The sequence below is a fragment of the Ictalurus furcatus genome, chromosome 4 (assembly GCF_023375685.1).
Source record: "Ictalurus furcatus strain D&B chromosome 4, Billie_1.0, whole genome shotgun sequence".
Lineage (NCBI taxonomy): Eukaryota > Metazoa > Chordata > Actinopteri > Siluriformes > Ictaluridae > Ictalurus > Ictalurus furcatus.
Window position 1 is genome coordinate 12,029,483 of NC_071258.1, and position 20,389 is coordinate 12,049,871.

Genomic DNA, 20,389 nt, shown 5'->3' on the forward strand with positions numbered 1-20,389 from the left:
TTTCCTTTTCTTTTTATTGGAAATATGGAAAAAGAAAACCTTACATACTGTACATAGTGCATGCTCAACTTCAGTGCTCTGGCACGAACAGCATTTTCACCCTCGTGCTTTAGTAGCATTTATTTACAGCAGTTTCCAACAAAGTTAACTGTAAAGTTTAGAACCATGCTTATTTCGAGTAACTGTGATGATAAGTGGTACAATTTGAGTATCTACAGTATTCCACATTCCTATCGTTATGATTAACCAATGGGCTTTAGTAAAGCAGAACTGGCTCTGTCCCCATGGGCTTTACTGTCCCTAGAAAATGATATTTTCTCAACGTCATTGGCCTCCACAGTTTGCTTTTATAAATCATAACAGTGCCATCAGTAGCCAGGGGACAAGATTCCTTTTCGAACACTAGGGGATTGTGATTCTTGTTCAATCATAAACAGTGGATGTTTAGAAATATTATATCTGGGCTGAAACTGTCAAACAAACCCTATACATTCAGGTCTTCAGTCTTTACCTGCATTTCACAGCATGAACTTCTCAGTGCTTCACAAACACTTGCATGTCATAGTCAGCATTAGCAGAATCCTCAGTCTCAACTTGTTCAGCAGTGTTTTTTGTCCACTTGAATGGTTCCGCTGTATGAGCTTGATTAGTATGACAGCGTATGCTGGGGTCATGTAGGAGGTTCCACATAAGCCAGATCTGTGGCACATTCAGGCTGTGCACCACCATCAACTCTCGGTAGAAACATGGGTCAAACACCTGCAGGTGTGGCGCTGCCGATGGACGCACGATTCCGAAGGTACGGAAGCCCTCGTGGCGGCTCGGTTTAAGTCCGATCCTGAGCAGACACATTCCCAGGAAGACGTCGTCTATGGGGAAGAGCTCCACTTCCTTGCAGGCCATATGCAACCTAAGTGCAGTGTGGCCTGACATGACAAAGCCTCCGCCTCCTGCATATGAAGGATAAATCCCCTGGCCATATATAAATTCAGGAACAAAATATTTACTGTTACGTCTGCGAATTGGTTTTGCGTGGAAGATGATGTCTCCGACAAAAAGATCCTCACCAGCTGGTCTACCGCCGAGCATTTCCAGAATGTTGTCGATGTTCACAAAGACGTCTGCATCACCCTTGAAAATGAACTGCACGTTCGAACAGCTTGAGTTGACCCATTGGAGGAAGTGAGTTTCTTTAAGTGTCAGATTAAAGAACGTGTCCTCAAAGTCCCAGAGCAGGATGTCCTTGAACATGTGACTCTCGTATGCCAACAACCTGTCCCACAAGGGAAGCGCCGTAACATTCTGGGGCACTCCAAGAAGAAAAACAGTCACGATGTTCATTCCTTTCTGGGTTACACCTTCTCTGCCCCAGGTGTGTCGCACAACCTGTCGCTTGTCAAAGTCTACTGCGACTGATTTAATGGCAATCAGTAAATATGGTGCACCTTTAGGTCCTTTACATTTCTCTGGCTGGTCAATGAGCACCTTGAACTCCCGCTGGTCCTTCATGCGAAGGTAATTCTCAAAGTCAAACTGAGGAAGAGTGGGCACAGTAGTAGTCTTCGCTGTAGCTTTTTTCCTCCCATCTTTTTTCTTTGATTTAACTTGGCTTTTTGGAGATTTTAATTTAGTCCGTGGTTTAGATTTGGTTTGCACCTGGAGTGTAGGCTCATGATCACAATGAAGTAAATGAGAAGTTTGAGAGGGTAGCGAGATTCCTTTTGTTGGTGCTCCAAGAAGGGCTCGAGAGCTGCTAGAGACATGTTCGATACGCACCGTCTCCCAGATAGGTGTTAAACTCTGGTGGGCATACCACAAAATACAGATTAGTACCAGCAAGATGAGGGTGCAAAGCACATCTCCCTTCATGTGGATTCTCCTCATTCTGTTCAACAGTGAAAACCCAGGGTTTAACAAGTCTCTTTTCTTAGACTGCTCACTAAGCATGGAATCTGCAGATTCATCATACTGTCACAATTTCCTCAATGCCAACGATTCCAACCGAACCAGACTCCATTTGGAGCAATGTTTATTCCCTCCTTGAGTGTGAGCTTGATTTTTTCCAGCTGGGAAGGCTTTTCTCTCTATAAGGAAATTAATCTGAGAAACTACAATTCTTAGTATGCCGGCCACAGACAGTCTGTATTACAAGTTAATTTTTTTTTAACACACTGTCATATCCCATGTCAAAGGCAGTTCCTAAAAACAGAAATACAGTATTACATTAGATACACAAACAGTTAAAATATATATGTGTGTATATAAAATACTTTATATAGTATTTTATTAGTATTTTATAGACAGTATAAAAAAGCCCTTAAAACTTAAAATGATCAAATTATTACTGTAGAACAAATTCTACGTTACAGTGCTAATAACTGACCTGAAAAATCCTACTTTTACATATATATATATATATATATATATATATATATATATATACACACACACACTACATATATATATATATATATATATATATATATATATATATATATATATATATATATATAAAACTATTTAAAGAGTTATCACAGATAATGCATTAGTCACATTTTCACCTGATTTCTAAATACAAGTAGAAATGTTCACAGTTTTACAGTTCATATATACATTACAGTTACATATGTGAAATAACATGCTATTGGCTTGCCAAAGAACCTTTTGCATCTCACAAACGTTATATCAACAATTAGTCTTGAAACAACAGAGGGCATCCCTGCAAATTGAACATGATTCATTACAGTTGTTGTCTTATTAAAAGTTGTTTACTTGATAAACAGCTCATATGAACGTTCACATTAACATTCCTTGTGCCGATATTATAGAGCTATAGACAGATCAGCCATAACATTAAAACCTCTGACAGGTGAAGTGAATAACATTGATTATCTCATTACAGTGGCACCTGTGAAGGGGTGGGATATTAGACAGCAAGTGAACAATCAGTTCTCAAAGCCGATGTGTTGGAAGCAGGAAAAATGGGAAAATGTAAGGATCTGAGTGACTTTGACAAGGGCCCAATTGTGATGGGTAGATGACTGGGTCAGAGCATCTCCAAAACGGCAGGTCTTCTGGGGTGTTCTCAGTATGCAGTGGTTAGTACCTACCAAAAGTGGTCCAAGGAACCAGAAACAGAGTCATGAGCACTCAAGACTCATTGATGCGTGTGGAGTGAGAAGGCTAGCCCGTCTGGTCCGTCTGATCTCACAGAAGAGCTACTGTAGCACAAATTGCTGAAAAAGTTAATGCTGGCTATGATGGAAAGGTGTCAGACATGACAAGGCAACATGAAAAAGAGTTCAGGGTGTTGACTTGGCCTCCAAATTCCCCAGATCTCAATCCGATCATGCGTCTGCAGGATGTGCTGGACAAACAAATCTGATCTAAACCATGGAGACTCCACCTCAGAACATACAGGACTTAAAGGATCTGCTGCTAATGTCTTGGTGTCAGTTACCACCGCACACCTTCAGAGGTCTTGTGGAGTCCATGCCTCGACGGGTCAGAGCTGTTTTGGACAAACAAGATGGACCTACACAATATTAGACAGGTTTTAATGTTATGGCTGCTCGGTGTATATTCATCTGCACAATGGAAATATAGGAGGCGTGACAGACATTAAGGAATGAACTTTACTATGTTTTTGAAGTAACAGAAAACATTTTAGTTTAGTTTGGGACGTGTGTGTGTGTGTGTGTGTGAATAAGACAGAAAAGCAATTTCCTTCATTCCTTCGGGCTGGCTTGGTTAAAGATGTCCAGATGTAAAATATCCTTCTTGCAAATCAATCTTTTTGGCCAGAGGCAAGAATCGGGTTACACTCCTAACATGCTCCATACCCACATGCCTTTTACTTACTGTACACTTTTCTTCAGTTTTTCTAACGTTATTATCAAAATGAGCACATAGTGTATTTCAAACTGTTAGGAAAAGTTTTCTGTATAAATTTAAGAGAAGCAAAAGTAAACTTACCAAAAAATTGGTATCTCACCACAAAGAGGTTAAGAAGAGCAATTCAGAGCATGTGCTTCCATCATATTAAATACCCAACGCGTTAATCTGTGTATACTTGCTCAATAAAAAAAAAATTAAATCGGTAGAGCCTTGATGTTTCTTACACCGCGCTGTCGTCGGAAAGACTAGCTTTCTTCTTCTTCTTCTTTTTTAAAGCGGGCGACCCCTTTAAGAAGCTGAGGTGTTCACGTGACCTCCAGATGCCAGCACAGCAAGCAGCGCGTACGCTTGGTAGAAAGGAGGGCGCGCGACGGGATCAACTGTTTGCAAAAGTTTTTTTTTTTTTTTTTTTTTAACGTTATTGTTACAAAAGAAAACCGCAGCAAAACTTTTTACCAATCAAAAGAATGACAAGAAATGTAAACGTGAACCCTGGGTGTGACCTGTGTACCTTTTTGGTCAGTCTGTTTTTGTCATTAACAGAAATAAAATCAGTAAAACATGAATAAGTATTCAGCATGGGGATGGATCTATTATGCATTGGGGTTGTGTAGCAGCCAGGGACACAGGATAGACTGCACAGGTAGATGGAAGAATACATTCCAGTAAATATCAGCAAATTCTGGAAGCAAAATGCAACACTCAGTCAAAAACCTGAAGCTGAAAAGAGGTCTGCCAAACATGATGTGCATGCGTGAAGGTCCTCATGGAGAATATCTGAAAACTAGTAGCATTCTTCAAGAAACAGTGGGTGGAAATTCATTAAACAAGAAGAGAAAGAATCCTAACTGGCTACGAAATGCATATGTAAACTGTGATATCTGCCTAAGGGGGTGTTACTAAGTACTGACTTTATTTTTTAAGCTCATCAAATACAAAGTAAATGCGCATTAAGACTTGCAGAATTTTTTTAAATAGTTTTTTTTTTGCTGCAGAGTTTGTTTACTGTGTTTAATTTGTTTGCTTCAAAAATTAAGAAAACATGTAATTTGTAGAATAGGTAAAGTAGGTAGAATGAACCTCCTGTCTAAAACAAAGAGGCAGTATTTTGTTTTGTTTTGTTTTTTGTGCAAACTTAAATCTTCTTATTGACCCAGATGGATGTGATGCTGGATGGGACAATATACAGTAGATTAAACAGAAATTATTAAGAAAAATTATAATAATAAATTTAGAAACACTTGGTAGTTTTTTTTGAGTAAGGTAAAAGCAAAACTCCTTTGGCTTTACTCATGTTAGCATTCTGTTTGTCTAGCATCCATGTTTAAAGCAAAAATTTTCAAAAATTACATTCTTTGACACATTTAAAGGAAAAAAAAAATAGACATATAGAATTTGACATTAAAATTCTGCGACACTGCCATGTGTCACAGTATGAACTACTGAGCATGAGACACAGTGAGTTTGTTTTAATGACACTGTATACACCCAAACAAGCCCAAATAAATTACAGAGGATGTTGCTGACATTCAAATTAAAAGCAAAAGTGGCTGTATCACAAAGGGCATCTGACTAGACATGGACTTGACTTTACTATGGTGGGATCATGATCTCGAGAATCTTTCATTATAGCTATGATGAATGGACCATTTGCTGTAGCAGCCGATTTCTTTTTACAAAGTGATAAGACTGTAATTTCTTACAGGTCTCCTCTTTGATGCGTTTTCCATAAAGTCCATGTCGGCTTCAATGCATTTATTAAATTCACACCCCCATGCTTGCTATAATTTTTTTTTTAACATGTCTGGTAAAACAAGTGCCTCTGAAATAATTATCAGTGAATGTGCCATATGAAGGAAAAATGGATGTTTTGCAGCCGAATTGTGCAGCCAAAGAATGTCTCTAACTCTTGTTTTATAGACTACAGGAGAAAACACTTGTATCTTATGGAGAAAAAATATAATTGAAACTGATTTGGAACCACTGAGTTATCACTATCTGTCAAAATCTCACTGGGGTCATATCAGTTTGCTAATAAAAATGGCTATCAACCAGAAATATTTTTATCTGCACGGATGGCAATATGAATGAAATCTGGTTTAAAAAAATGAATAAATAAAATAATAATAATAAACCAGCATGGTCTCGGTTTTTTTCATTAATACTGACGGATTTTTTTTTAACGTAATTGGTCTACAATACTGGACATTGCAGCCAGTGAGTCCTTCCAGTGTTAAAAACCAATGAATAAGGAGCGAATAAGAAATGCTTAATAAATGGTGCTATTGAAATATCTAAAAATTGTTTTGAAACTGTATAGATAAACTGTTAAAATGTGACATGCAATTAAAGCGGTTGCAAACATCTGCACACGACTGTATATTGACGATATCGAACACCAAAATGCGTTCAGTGATCTACAGCATTACAGCAGTGAGAACGCTTAAACAGAGGTGTATGACCAAGAGATGTTTTCAATCATTTAATCAAATAAATTTTTACTCATACATTATAAGAAGTGCCTATATACACCTATAAAAAGTTTCCTTCGTACATTCCACTGTTCGTTGAACACAAAAATTCTTTCCAGCTGCCACTTTCACAAGACCCAACTACTCCTCTACATACAACTGCTGCCATAGCGAGGAAGCAGGCCTGGAGTAGATATTCTCTCCTGCATGATTTTCCATAACAGTAAGAGCTGAGGTTTCAGGACTCAGCACTGTTTCCGTCTCTCCCCCCCTGCAGGCTGGGTCTATAGCCAGAGCTCCACCCTGTAGGTGATACAGGTGATCACCAAAGGGGCTTCCTCACGAGGAAGCAGTCCCTGCTCGCATGAGCTTAAAAAGGGCATTTATGTTGTTGTTTTTAATGGCGTCCCTGCAGGCAGTGATGACCTGGTTCTTTGGCTTTCCCACTATGAGAGAGAGCGAGAGAGATTAAAAAAAACAACGCTATATTTAAACATGTTTGTTTGTCATGTTAATGAGAAACCAGAAAGTGCAAAATCGTCAATGTAGTGAGACTGGACACTCCTTCCATAGATGTTAAAGAAGCATAAACATCGTAAACAGAAAGGTTCAACAATTGAGTTTTAATCTGTTTATTATTAACCTTAGGTTTGAGTGTTTCTAGAAAGAGATTCACCATAAACCATCTGTGAGTTCTGCACCTACCTCTCAGCCTGCCGGCTCTCTGAATGGCTTGGTTCACAGCCTTAAGGCGGGTCAACAGTGCATTGTGGTTGTTGGAGCGGATTTTATATTCGTTGATCAGATCTCGGTTGAGGTTATATAGCTCGATGTAACGCTTCTTCATGGTCTTTCTGTTAGAGAAAGGTGCGGGGTGGATGTATGTGCAAGACAGTGAGACAGAATGAGACATGAGAGCAGACATATTTACAATATTATAAAGGCAAACGTGCAAGCGAAGACACTTACAAGTCCCCCATGAGCCTGGCATCTTCGGCCTGCACCAGCATGTTTCTGATGTGGCTGGAGTGATCCGCCATGGCTGCGGTCAACTTCTGATGCACCGAGTGGAATTCGTCCACCTAGCACCACAGTAAAGCATGTCAGCATAGCTGTTCAGTATAACTTGCATGTCCATTGCGGTGACTGTGGTGGTCCCTTCTATTTCACTGGTCCCTCCTAATATAATCCTTACAAAAAGATGCTTTAGGATCTAATCCAAGTGTTGAACAAGCTAGCTATCTTGATTATGTAGTTCATGCTATGTTAGTTCAACTACTTTTATTTTATAATTAATCTTATAGCATGACAGCATTCAGTCATTTAGCTTTTTGTTGATCTATTCCAGTGAGAATCCCGAAGCGTAATGCTGAGATCCACAGCATCTTTCTGATCTCCCACCCAGAGAGCACAGCTAGTTTTGCTCTCTTGCAGTCCCAGCATTGTTGAGATTCAAACTTGCAATCTCCCCACAATAGGGCAAAAGTTCTCCTCTTGTGTCTCTCGAGAGCCCGACAACCAACTATATTTAACATCCTGGACATCTGCAACATTAAATACTGTATAACTATAAACAGATTTTAAAAAATATGATGTCTTATTCTTTAATAAATAAAAGATTGTTAGCATTGGCAAATTGCTATGGTATAGGACATTGTTGTTATAGCAAAATAATCTTTACGGTGGTATGGGCCTTCCATTTCACGTTGGGATTCATCACACCAAAACATCATCAGTTATTTTTCTACAACAGCATAGCCTCTCGTGTTTTATTCCTTATCGATCAATGTAGCTAGCCATGCAGGTCATTTTAACCTATTAAAAGTATATATGTGACATCAGTGAGCCAGTGTGGGAGCAACACCACAACAATCACCACACAAAAAAAGGATAAAAGCATGAATATTATTCAGTGGTTTAAAAAAAAAACACACATTAAAAACAGGTAGCAAAACACTCTATTAGTGACCTCTGTGAGAGTGACTCGAAGCTCCTCAAAGTAGGTAGGAAAATCAGCCTCGGCCTGCAAATCTTCAATGGCCAGAAAAGTAGCCAGTGATTGGACCAGATCTCCTGCCAGGTCGATGTCATCTGTATTTAGTGTTATCTGAAAGATCAATGGTACCAATAGTATTAGGGAAAAAATAGTATTAGTTCTGAGGTTTTGGAATAGTTCTTAAGTTTTCTGTCTTGTAACACAATAGTTGTTCATAACGCACATATTTGGTAAAACAAACACACACACACCTCACCACTGGAGCGCATACTTATAGACAGCAGTCCTTCTCCACGCAGTGCTGTGAATGTCATGTTTGGGCTGTTAATGCCTTCAGGTAGTAAAAAGTTCTGGTTCAGCCACATGACAACCTGAATATAGATACAAAGTCTGCTTTAGCAATGGCAGACATGCACAGTTAAATCACAAGGGAATTTGTATATTAGCAAAAACGAATCTCATACTCCTCACAAAGAAGCTAGTGTTTGGATTCCACCGACACTCCCAAGGGGTACCACCAGAGGGCGATATCATACCAAGCAACACTATAAAAGACACTATACCTAATTAATGTTATATATCAAATTACAGTCATTTAGCATGGCTGTACTAAACCCGCAATCTCTCAAGGTACAAGGAAGATATGCATCATGACTTCTCTGACGTGGCACCCAAGTGGAGGAATGAACTTCCCCTATCTGAGTACTTGGCTATCTTCAAACAAAGACTAAAGACGCACTCATTTAGTAAGTATTTAACTTAACACAGGGTACTCTAATCTAGTTGCTGTACTAACTTTTTGTTATATTAACTCCTATCTAACAGGAGTTTTATCTTAACGGGCTTCTTAGATCCTGACTTATTTGTAACAACATGAGGATATGTCTTTGGTCAAGACAAGGCGAATTTACTTAGAAATACAAGGGTAGGAAAACCTATTCACAAAGTGTTTTACAATCTTCAGATTAATACATTTAAGCAGGTCTATGCACTATTTATTGTAGACTAATAAGCAAAGCTGGAGGTTAAAAAAATAAAAACTTTTTTCTTAACAGTCTGAGAGAGACTCATAGAAAATAGGAATACATCTTACAAGCTATAAATGATAACCTGAAGATAAACTGAGGGAATAAACTCACATATTGAATAAAAGATGACATTACACTCCTACTGCATTGATAAACAATCAATTAAATGTTAATCAATCCTAATCTCACTTAAAGGCCGAACAGCATATGGATGCTGCCCAGTGCAGTGTTCCTCTTCTAATGAACATCAGCCCGAGGCGTATTCAATGTTACTGTAAAGTGAGCATACGCAAATTCCACCATGAGTTTCCTTGTTCATCAATTTCATCTGTGGTGTGTCTGTACAATCAAACTCATTTCTGGTAGGAGTGTGTATAAATGTTATGTGTATCACTTTAACAACATGAAAAATCCATTCGTAATGGTCTATACACACATATATGATACCATTACTTTATTTAAAAACAAAGGATTGTCATATGCATATTATATGTAAATAAGGAACTAGTGCCCAGGAGTTGATTCATTTGTCCTTGTTTTGATGTTGTGTGACAGTTTCAAGAATCAGACGCATATTCATGGCCACACCATTCCGTGCACCCAAATCTGCCCTCATTACGGTTTTTCTGTGCAACTTCGATGGATACGGTCCATTAAGTGCATACAAGTAGGGAGCAGGAAGCCTTCTCCCTGGGCAGACAAATTACTGTTTCCCTAGAAACAGCTGAAAATAATGAAAATAAAGTGGTGTTGTTGTCAAGCATGTGTTGCTTGTTATGGAGAAAAGTGCTTGCGCAGTCGCAGCATGAAACATTATGCCTTAGTGTTATTGGAGCAAAAGACCCACAATTTCCTACACTGCATTTGTTAGAGTTTAACAATTGTGATGTTTAAAATGTCATCTTCTCAATCCAATTTGGGTTGATGGGTCTCTCAGCATTCAAAAAGATAAGACCCTGGAATTGTTTGACTGGAAATAACTACCTGGGAGCGTTTCCAAGATGGCTGCCGAGTGGTCAGGCTTTACATTAGAATGACTTTGCTTTAGTGCAGTGGTATAAAACACTAAACCAAAATTTGAGTTCAAATCTGAACTCTGTTAGCATTATAAAACCCTTTTTAAGAAAATAACTCATTGATGGGCCTTTTTGTTTGTACCAGCGTGCATTTGTATGTTTACCTTACCCTTTGTGGCCTGTCGTTGATACTGAACGTAACTCTTCCCTTTGGCTGGGGGGTTGAGGGATCAACATGAAGGTCGTACATGGAGAAGCGAGGCAGCTGACGAGTTATCTCAAACACGTGAAACTGTGTACTAAAGGGAGGGGATATAAAAAGATGTAATTATTAAATAGGGAATCTTCTGTGTTCCTCAAAACATAGACAAAGCTCTCCCAAATTACTTTGGATCTACGTCACATCTTGTGTGCTTTAATGCAACGCATCAATTTAGGAGCTCTGTGCTGCATCAGTGGTTAATAATTAAATGAAAATGGTCTGTTGACATAAGTGAGTTTTTGTTTTGTGCTCAGAACTCCTAGCAAACAGAATAAACAGCTTAATATAGGAATAATATATGAGACTAAAAATGGGTTAATGATGTTTGACGCACATCAGTTTAGACGGTTTTGTGGAATGGAGGAATCCCATTATTTCCTTTGTTCTGTTCATCCAGACGATAATTCCTTGACAGGTTTGCTACTGTTAAATGTGATAGCAATTCAGTGAGTACAGTCTGGCATTATTCTTTTCTAGAATGATGCACAACCCTCTCTGTTGTTAAAGCAAAAAACTGCATTAGTTTTTCAAACAGGTTTCCTTATTTGTCCTTGATGTTCATCCTATTTGGAGAAATTTCCTGGGTTTTTTTTGGTTTGTTTTTTTCCAAAAGTAGTAAAATTCCAGTGACCTTTTGGCAGTGACTAGTTTCTTATCAACAATAAAAACACAACTGTCAAGTCTAACAGCTGTGGACACCTGCCATTCAATTATATTAGTCCTACATACACATATGTAAAAGGGTTATAGTCTCCGTTTGCCCTTACCAGTTTAGGAACATTTTGTTTTGGAGTCCAAGAATGTAAATATTAAAATTAAACAAATATATTTGTCCTTCCACTTTGACCCTGCTGCTTTGTCAGTGCTATCTGTTTAATCATTTACCATTTGGCCCTTTTTTTTTTTTTGGCAATTTTACCATTTAGACCTCCAGGATGACTACATACTGATATGATTATCAACAGGATAAAAATGTACCTTGTCCTTCCACCCACAAAGGCCTTAATGTGCAGATCTACTGGAATGTCTTTAGGAGGAATTATGGGAACACAGATGCAGCCAGACAGGCTCTGAGCACTAGGGTGCACCACATGACTCTCCCCCTCAAAAATGCCCTCAGCAAAAATCAACACAGCACGAATGATGGTCTCTAAAGGAAGAGAGAAAGCAAGAGCATTAAAAAAAATGTGGGGCCTAGGGAGGAGTCAGTGCAGGAAGTGAGGTTTGTGAATTATGAAAGGGATGTTTAATTGTTATCCGTTATGCAGTGACAGGCTCTTTTGAGGTGTTTGAGGTGACTAGTAGTTGAGTAGTTGATCCTACCATTGGGTGTAGATATGCTGAGTTCTATGTGGGCTCTCTGGTTCTCAGTGGCTGTTCGTACACTCAAGGCTGTTTGGAGCTGAGTGTTGGCAGGAATGACACCCATCTGACTTTCCCCTTCTATGACACCAGGAACAGCCTACAGTGAGGGGAAATAAGTATTCAGACACTTTTGTTTTTGTTATTTAATATACTTCCAGTGCATATATCCACTTCAAAATATGCACAAAAAAAGTATGTATTCTTAAGCATTAAAATACTGTATGTGTTTAAAAAAACTAAATTGATAGGGGAAAACAGTATTCTGCCACTATGTTAAAATCTATATATGTAATGGTTACATAAAATATAAATCAGGTTCTAGATATAAATGCAGCAAAAAATAATAATAAAGTACTTATGCAAAGTGCACCTAGTGTCATTACAAAAGATGTTGCCACTGGTTGGGAAGATTTCATACAACACACATTGCAATCATGGTGAAGGTGAAAGAGCTCCCTAAATTTCTCTGGGAAAACATTATTAAATCCAAGAGGAAGAAGCTACAGAACCATAGCAAAAACCTTAAACATTCCTGTCAATACAACTGTTTTGATAATATGCAGGTGGAAAGTTCATAGAACCACAAATAATTGTCCTGGACAGGTGCACAAAAGCACCCTCACACTAATGATAAGGAAGGTAAGAGAGAAGGCGGCAGTCACTTGAAAAGAGCTAGAGGACGACCTGAAAGCAGCAGGTGACACAGAGAATAATAAGCAATGAACTGCAACACTATCATCTCCAATCCCACAACTCATGCAAAACTCCTCTGTTAAAAAAGAAGCACAGAGATGCATGTCTAAAAACATTTAGAGAAATCAGAACTGTTTTGGAGCAATAGACTTAGTTAGAACTCTTTGGCAATTATTTAGCTCATCATGTTTGGAGAAAGAAGGGTTGTGTGTATGATCCCAAGAACATCATACCCACAGTGAAGTACAGAGGTGGAGTACCACGATATGGGGCCGCTTTTCTGCAAACAGTACTAGGGCATTACACGTCATCAAAGGAAACATGAATGGAGTAATGTACCAGGAAATATCGGAGGAGAATTTAACGTCATCGGCCAAGAAACTGAATGTGGGGGGAAAGTGGAGACACAAAGCCCAAACATACCGCCAAACTCAACTCAACTGCTTTCTAAAAAGAAGAAGGTGAAGGTGTTTGCATATCTTAGCCAATCTATTGACTCTAATCCCAGTGAAAATGTATGAAGGATTCAGAAATTGCAAGCCTATCAGCAGGACCCTTGTGACCCAGGGGAATTGAAGATTCTTTGTCGAGAGTAAATGGGCAAAAATTTAACCACAATGCTGCAGAAAGTTAACTACTTCTTACCATAGACATCATGAAGCTGAATTTACCAACATCAGCTTTGCAACAAAGTACTATTGTTGGTATTTTGTGGTCTCAAAATCCTTTTTTCCCCCATCAATTTCTTTATGCTTATGATTACATACCTTTTGTTCGTAAAACAAAAGACATTATGTGTGTAAGTTTGATGTGGATATACTGTATGCACTGGAAGTATATTATATAACAAAAAACAAAAGTGTCTGAATACTTATTTCCCCTGAAAAACCTTCAGCTTTTTCAACCACAAGTCATGTTGTGTCTACTGAACAGATGTCGCATATTTATTTGTACATGTATTTACACTACCAGTCAAAAATCTGGAGACACTTGACTGAAATATTTCTCATGATCTTAAAAATATTTTGATCTGAAGGTGTATGAGTAAATGTTTGAAATCGGTGTTGTAGACAAAAATAGAATTGTGCAAACATATTCGTTTCTTTCATTAGAAAACTAATTTTATTTACAAAAACATTTTTTTTTTTTTTAAAGGATGACTTGGAACTTTTATTCTGTTTAAAAAGCATCTCAGGGAGATTCCTCGAGAAATCGGTTGAGAAAATGCCAAGAATACATTTCTGGAAATTCTAGGCAAAATGGGTGTGTACTTTGAAGATGCTAAAATATTTAAAAAAATTTATTTATTTTGATTTTTTATCACAACATAATTCCCATAGTTCCATTTGTGTTACTCCAGAGTTTTGATGACTTGATGACTATTATTATTCAAAAATGTGGGAGAAAAAAAATTAAATAAAGAATGAGGACCTTGTTATTTTCCTCATAGTTCCGTAGCTCCAGTAACAGGTTCTGTTTGCGCTGGCTCAACTCTCTAACGAGGTCTTGTTCCACACTTGTATCCATAAGATTCCCCTTCAGCTCCTTACTGGCTGGAAGGTAACCACGCACTATAAGACAACAGGTAAACAAGGATAAGCGGATGATGAAACACAGTAGTCTGCTTCATTCAGATGCCACTACTTTGAAATCTGTCAGGTAATTCCAGTGCTATGGATGTGATTTTTGAACTCATATTGAATTAGGGAAGTATATAAATTGACTGCACACGCTTAGCATCAATGAGTCAGCATATCTGACCATGTGACACCCTCAGGGAGGGTAATAATTAAAAACAAGGCATTCACATGTTCGTTATACATTTTACACATGGACAGGGTGTTTAAGAAATAACGTTTTAAATTGTGGTAAAGCATTTAAATTTCATGTTAAAGACCCTTGTAGACCATTACAAATATTTTTTTGTTTTGTTACATACATGAGTGAATAATGCATAATCTGAAAGAAAAAATTAAATAAAGCATCCCCTCCAACAGACTTAAACCTTAGGCATTACTGATCCAAGGATGTCTGGGCTAACTATTTAAAACAGTTCTGGCTGAAACATGGTGTCAAAGAGTATTTAATATTTGATGGCCAAATTATATAGGAATGAAGACATAATGATGCTATAAAGGGCATTCGTTTATATGGATGGCAACGCTTCCTGGAAAATGATGTTTTCAGGCTCTTCTCTGATTACAACCACACCCTGAATATTGCTCAGGGCTGTGTCTGCACTAGTGATTGCATTTCAGTGTGCCACTGCAGTAACGCATTGAAGAAAGTGAAGTCAGCATTTAATCCTTAAAAAGAAATGTTTTCTGTTGACTGTTTTTTACTTAAAAATCAGGCAACATAAGGGCAATGCAGTGAAGTTTTTTTTCTTTTCAGTGTGGTAAGTTTTCTGCATCTCCCTAATAAAAAGTAGGAAATTATCTCAGGGAACTCAGGGTACAAGGTGGGGGACACCCTGGACGGGGTGCCAACCCATCGCAGGGGAAAATCGCACACGCATTCACACACTACAAATAATTTGGAAATGCCAATCAGCCTACAATGCATGTCTTTGGACTGGAGGAGGAAACCGGAGTACCCGGAGGAAACCACCGCAACACGCTAGCCACCAAACCACTGTGCCCCCCTTCGTGTTATGTTAAAATATTAAAATATATTACTCAATGTAATACTCTTTGCATTTGCTATATCACCTTCTCCTTCCACAGAGGTGCAAATAAGCTGGACCTGTCCATCCATGCGATAGTCTCCCTCTACCACACCAGCCACTGAGGAAGAAAAGTTGTCCTTGAAGATAACTTCACCAGTTCGATCACTACGAGCGTCAATCTAGACAATCATCAGAAAGGATATCTTGTAAAGAGGCAAAGCGTGATGAAGCAATTAAGTCAGATGCAAGTGTCTGGTCATGCAATAGTCTCACCTTCCCATTAGACCAACCGGTTATGAGCTCTACAACTCCATCACCATTGAGGTCAAAAGCATGGATGCTCATTGCATGATTTTTAGACTATGAAAAGAGAAGAAGACAGGCCAGTATCATTATTCACCTTTCTTTCTTTCTTTTTTTTTAAAGACCCCTCATAACAGTAACAAGTTGTTTGCACTGTAAATTTTCCACTTTCAATTTATTAACTACATTACAAAAAAAAACCCAGTACCTTGATTCTCCAGTAGCGGGCGGTGCGATCATACACTCCCACCGTTCCGTTAGCCAAAGCGTAGCCGAACCGGCTTCCGTGCATGTGACACAATGATGTTACAGTCTGAGAGAAACAGAAAGTCACCAATAAACTTGCAGTGTGGATTTTTACACAATTCTCTTAGCCCGCAACGTTAAAGTAATCAAATATTTATTTTCACAAGTTACCTCATTCTCTGCCATCTCAGACACCAGCTCATCTTCTCTAAATACCCTGATGTCAAAATCTTCTGATCCCACAAGAAGCTGCAAATAATACACAGAAACATACTACACATTTATCATTTAACATGCTGTTAATGCTAAATAAATATGAACTGCCAGTCACACGTGAAGACAAACATTTTGCTTATATCACTGTTATTTTGCTTCTGTGACTTTAATCAATTACAATCAATGTATAGTTTATAGCGTAGTACCAAATACATCAGGGGATGCTAAATCAGTAGCCCGGGACAAGCAGAATTCATTTCTGGGCTATTAAGTTTTAATTCATTGTTGCCTAGTGTATAAGCAGGTTCAACAACCAGAAAAAGTCAAAATTACTTATTGACGTTTGGGGAAGAAAGAAAAAAAGTTTTCATTTGGAATGTATGTTTCTGTAATGCACTTCACGCTATCTAATCTAATAAACAATCTAATAAACATATGCATCGTCCACCCCTGTACATTATCATTTAATACAGTATGTACTGCTCTTGACATTACTAACACCATGAGGCTACTAGACTATAGCGGGTCCTCATACAACTTCATTGGTCTCCCGTTCTTAACAATTTTACTTGTGCTTTATCCTTTCAACATTTTATTGATTCATTAGGTGCAGTCATTACACAGGCTTTCATCACTCTATGAAGCTCAGAGCTAAGTATTGTGTTGGTTACTGCTATGCGGTTCATATACAATTTTAGTAATGTGTAGATCTACGTATAACATAAGATGATGATGATAAAACTAGAGATCGACTGATAATTGTTCCTCCCTCCCCCCCAATATTGAAGCATTTTTCCATAATCGGTTATCGGTTTTGTAATATCGGAAAAAACTTATACATTTTGAGAATTGCGCACAGGAGCACTATTGCAGCACTAAATCTGTGGGGAAACCAGTCAACACGGAAAGTGTACTTGCTTTGCTTTAATTAATAAACTTTATTTAACATAAACAGCCATTAATACACATATTAGATGTTTTACAAATGAGATGTGTTACATAAATGCTTGATATGTAGTTTAAGCAGCTTGGTGCTAAGAAAGAGAGACAAACTCACTGAGTCATGTAATTTGCATACCTCATCGAAACTTTTATTTATTTATTTTTTAAAAAGACATTTTGGTAACAGTGCACTTTATTTTTTTTCATTCTTTAAGACCCCTCTATTTATCGTTGTATAAATAAGAGTTTTGTTTTGTATGCAAGGAGGAAGTGAAATTGACAAAATTGTTATAAATGAAACTGTTTGTTCAGTTCAGTGATGGTGTTATCATTGTGTCAAAAAAAAGAAGTAAAACAATAAATAAATATCGGTTCTGCATATCGGTTCTTGTGAACATAAACATGCAAAATATCAGTGTCGGTTTTTTAAAAAAATCAACATCAGTCTACCTCTAGATAAAACTGAACAGAATTGACACGCCCATGTCAAATGAACGGTAAATGTGAATATAAATCTTACATCTAGTTTAAGTAGGTTGTGTGTGAACAATCAGTCACTCGTCTTCAGTAACTACTTTATCTAGATCAGGGTCTTGCTGGGCCCTGTGGAACAGTGGATTTGGAATAGCCAATCCACCTATCAGCATGTTTTTTTGGGAGGCTGGAAAAAAAAATAAAGAACCTGGAAAAAACACAGACATGAGGACAACATAACAGACACAAAGAGTAACCCAAGACGAGGAGACGATCGGGAACCCTGAAGCTGCGAGATGGCTACACGCTGTGTCATGGTGCCACCCTACTGTAAACGATCACAACAGTATCTATCAATCTAAACAGTAGAACTAAACCTTACCTCATTCTTCCCATCACCAGTGAAATCACACAGCACCATTGATCTCACGTTATCACCCGTCACCTTACGGACACAAAAACAGACTTTAAAATTCCCTTTAAAACATCTTTGCAAGCAACGAAAGGGAAACTGACAGAGTGTCTTACTGTCCAGAACTGATCGTTTCCCTCATAGTCAAAGCCTTGAAGAGCGCAGTTTCCTCCAATAATAGCAAGGGGAGAATGGATGTTCCCTAACTTTCCCAAAACAATGGCATTGGCTCCATCTGTCACCTGTAACACACAAGTGACACCACAGAGAACTTTCATTGAACAATTTATAGACCACTATCAGTACGTTTACATGGACAACAATAATCCGATATTAACCCAATTAAGACAATACTCTGATTAAGAATATACCATGTAAACAGCGATTTCTGATTACCTTAATCCGGCTAAAGTCATATTTGAAGTAAACACAAATCGAATTAAGACATGTGGAGTATTCCTATTTTAGTCGCATTATAGACATGTGCACACTATTAACATCGTGTGGGAGATTTCGCCACATTTTAGGACAGGACACATACAAAAATTTTCTTTCCATTCGGCGTCATCAAATTCCATTAAAACTGAATGTCGGACGGCGTGGCGTGGGGACGTAATGATGTGTGCCGTTAATCAATCTATGTTCGATAGATAGATAGATAGATAGATAGATAAATATGTCCTCAAAGAGGAAATTTGATTCCACCGTGGGTGCATAGAAACACATAAACACAACACCAAACATATTAACCATCAAAATCAATCACAGACATAGAGGGGAGAAAGGGACAAAAAGAAAACATCAGGATCATATAACGTAAAACGGGATCATGAAAGGAAAATTCCAAAAGCGTCTCATGTATACACCTTAACCAGGATATTGTCCTATTCAGAATAAGGTCAATAATTAGATTATTGCTGTCCATGTAAACATAGTAAATTTTTAAGATTATAATTCAACTATGCATTCAAGAAAGGTTCAAAGGGTTTCCGAACCATTTAATCTCATTCAACAATTAAAGATATGAATGGCACTCACCTCCCTGTAGAATATGTCAGCATTGTCATGTACATCATAAGCAAGCAGGCTGGTCTGGGAGCCCACCAGTAGTGTGTCCCCTGTCGTGTTGGGACCCAAAGTACCAGCTGCAAGACAGCTTACTGCCTGGTTAATATTAAGCAAGGTGATGTCGGAGTCTTGGGTACTCTGACTCAGGCGATGAGCTACTTGCCTTTTCCCTCGAACATGAGGGTTGTGGATGAATACCTAGCCAGTTTGACAATGATTTAGATGTAGGGGGTTCAATAAGATAATCCTTTTCAAAAATGCACGATACTCTTACCTTGCCTGCTTGCGTTGCTGCAGTCAAACATGGATGAACGCCATCAAATTTCCCCACAGTAACCATCCGTGGGTTAATCTTATGGTTCAACTTCAGGGTGAAGATTGGGACCAACATGATGGCACAGTTCTAGTGCAGACTAGAGTCTTAAATAGATCAAATGTGATTTAGGAATATTCAGTCATTTGGAGTAAATAGATCTGAGTGTGTAATTTGTAATTTGGAGTAAAAGTCATGCTAAAGCACAATAATGCTAGGTGCATAAATCCTCCTGTCTTTCTAATGAAATAAACAGCTTAACGTGCGTCTGTCGCCTGCGGTTGCCTAGCAACGCCGTGCGCTTGGGAAGGCTTTTAAATCCAGCTACTTTTGCTAGCGTGCTAAATCGCTAATCTTAGCTGAATAAGTAATATTAGTTAATTATCGCCTTTAGCAACAACAACAACAGACATGTCTTGGTACATCGCTTGAGAATATATAGGGAAACGCACTATCTGACTGCTGAGGCGAGTTTAGAACTAGATATCTGCGCTTATCTTAGCATGTCAAGCTGCTAACTAAAGTAAGCTAACAAACCAGTTGGAATGGTCATAAAATAATAATTTATACTCATGTGTGACGCTGGATTTGACAGCAAAGCATCTTAAAATCTTACCCAAATCCTTTATTTACTGACAGAAAAGATTCGTACTTAGAAGGTATTCTCCTGACTAGCATGTTAAGCAGAGTATCCTAGTTCTTCCGCGCATGCGCAGGATTTCTGACGCAGGAGGATGGGGGGGAGCAGTGGTGCATATGTAAAATTCTGTTCACTATCACTCATATCTATCATAACACTTCATATTCAAACATACGTATGAATGCGGATATATTTCTTATATGCTACAGCTTCTAAATTAAGCAGTTAGCAGCAAGGTTTTTACAGCAGACTCCTGAAACGCGCGTGCCATTTCAGCAAGTCTGCTCGTGAAGTTTAATGGGAGTTCTGGAGGAAAATAGTATACCAGATCTTTCACTCGGTTGTAGCACTCAGCTCTACTGTGAGCTATTTTTTGGGG

General features: G+C 38.3%; 2 protein-coding genes across 4 annotated transcripts; both read right to left on the reverse strand.

Annotated features, from left to right (window-relative positions):
- b3gnt9 (UDP-GlcNAc:betaGal beta-1,3-N-acetylglucosaminyltransferase 9) lies at nt 1–4,211 on the reverse strand. Of its 2 annotated transcripts, none has more exons than XM_053622980.1 (2): nt 3,976–4,211; nt 1–2,199 (listed from the first exon to the last, which is right to left on the reverse strand). In XM_053622980.1, the coding sequence occupies exon 2, from the start codon at nt 1,945–1,947 to the stop codon at nt 535–537; it is 1,413 nt and encodes a 470-aa protein (XP_053478955.1). In that variant the 5' UTR covers nt 1,948–2,199; nt 3,976–4,211; the 3' UTR covers nt 1–534. The 2 variants fall into 2 exon arrangements, with proteins under 2 accessions (XP_053478955.1, XP_053478956.1); XM_053622981.1 differs by lacking the exon at nt 3,976–4,211 and adding an exon at nt 3,111–3,270.
- Nucleotides 4,212–6,366: 2,155 nt separating this feature from the next.
- Nucleotides 6,367–20,240, reverse strand: bbs2 (Bardet-Biedl syndrome 2). 2 transcript variants are annotated; one of them, XM_053622984.1, is made up of 18 exons: nt 19,987–20,240; nt 19,332–19,477; nt 19,028–19,255; nt 18,106–18,231; nt 17,960–18,022; nt 16,117–16,194; nt 15,908–16,012; nt 15,670–15,756; nt 15,440–15,575; nt 14,160–14,299; nt 11,994–12,132; nt 11,649–11,820; nt 10,578–10,707; nt 8,616–8,735; nt 8,338–8,475; nt 7,338–7,450; nt 7,074–7,222; nt 6,367–6,814 (listed from the first exon to the last, which is right to left on the reverse strand). In XM_053622984.1, the coding sequence occupies exons 2-18, from the start codon at nt 19,446–19,448 to the stop codon at nt 6,708–6,710; spliced, it is 2,148 nt and encodes a 715-aa protein (XP_053478959.1). In that variant the 5' UTR covers nt 19,449–19,477; nt 19,987–20,240; the 3' UTR covers nt 6,367–6,707. The 2 variants fall into 2 exon arrangements, with proteins under 2 accessions (XP_053478959.1, XP_053478960.1); XM_053622985.1 differs by having other exon boundaries at nt 20,023–20,112.
- Between the last annotated feature and the right edge of the window lie 149 nt (nt 20,241–20,389).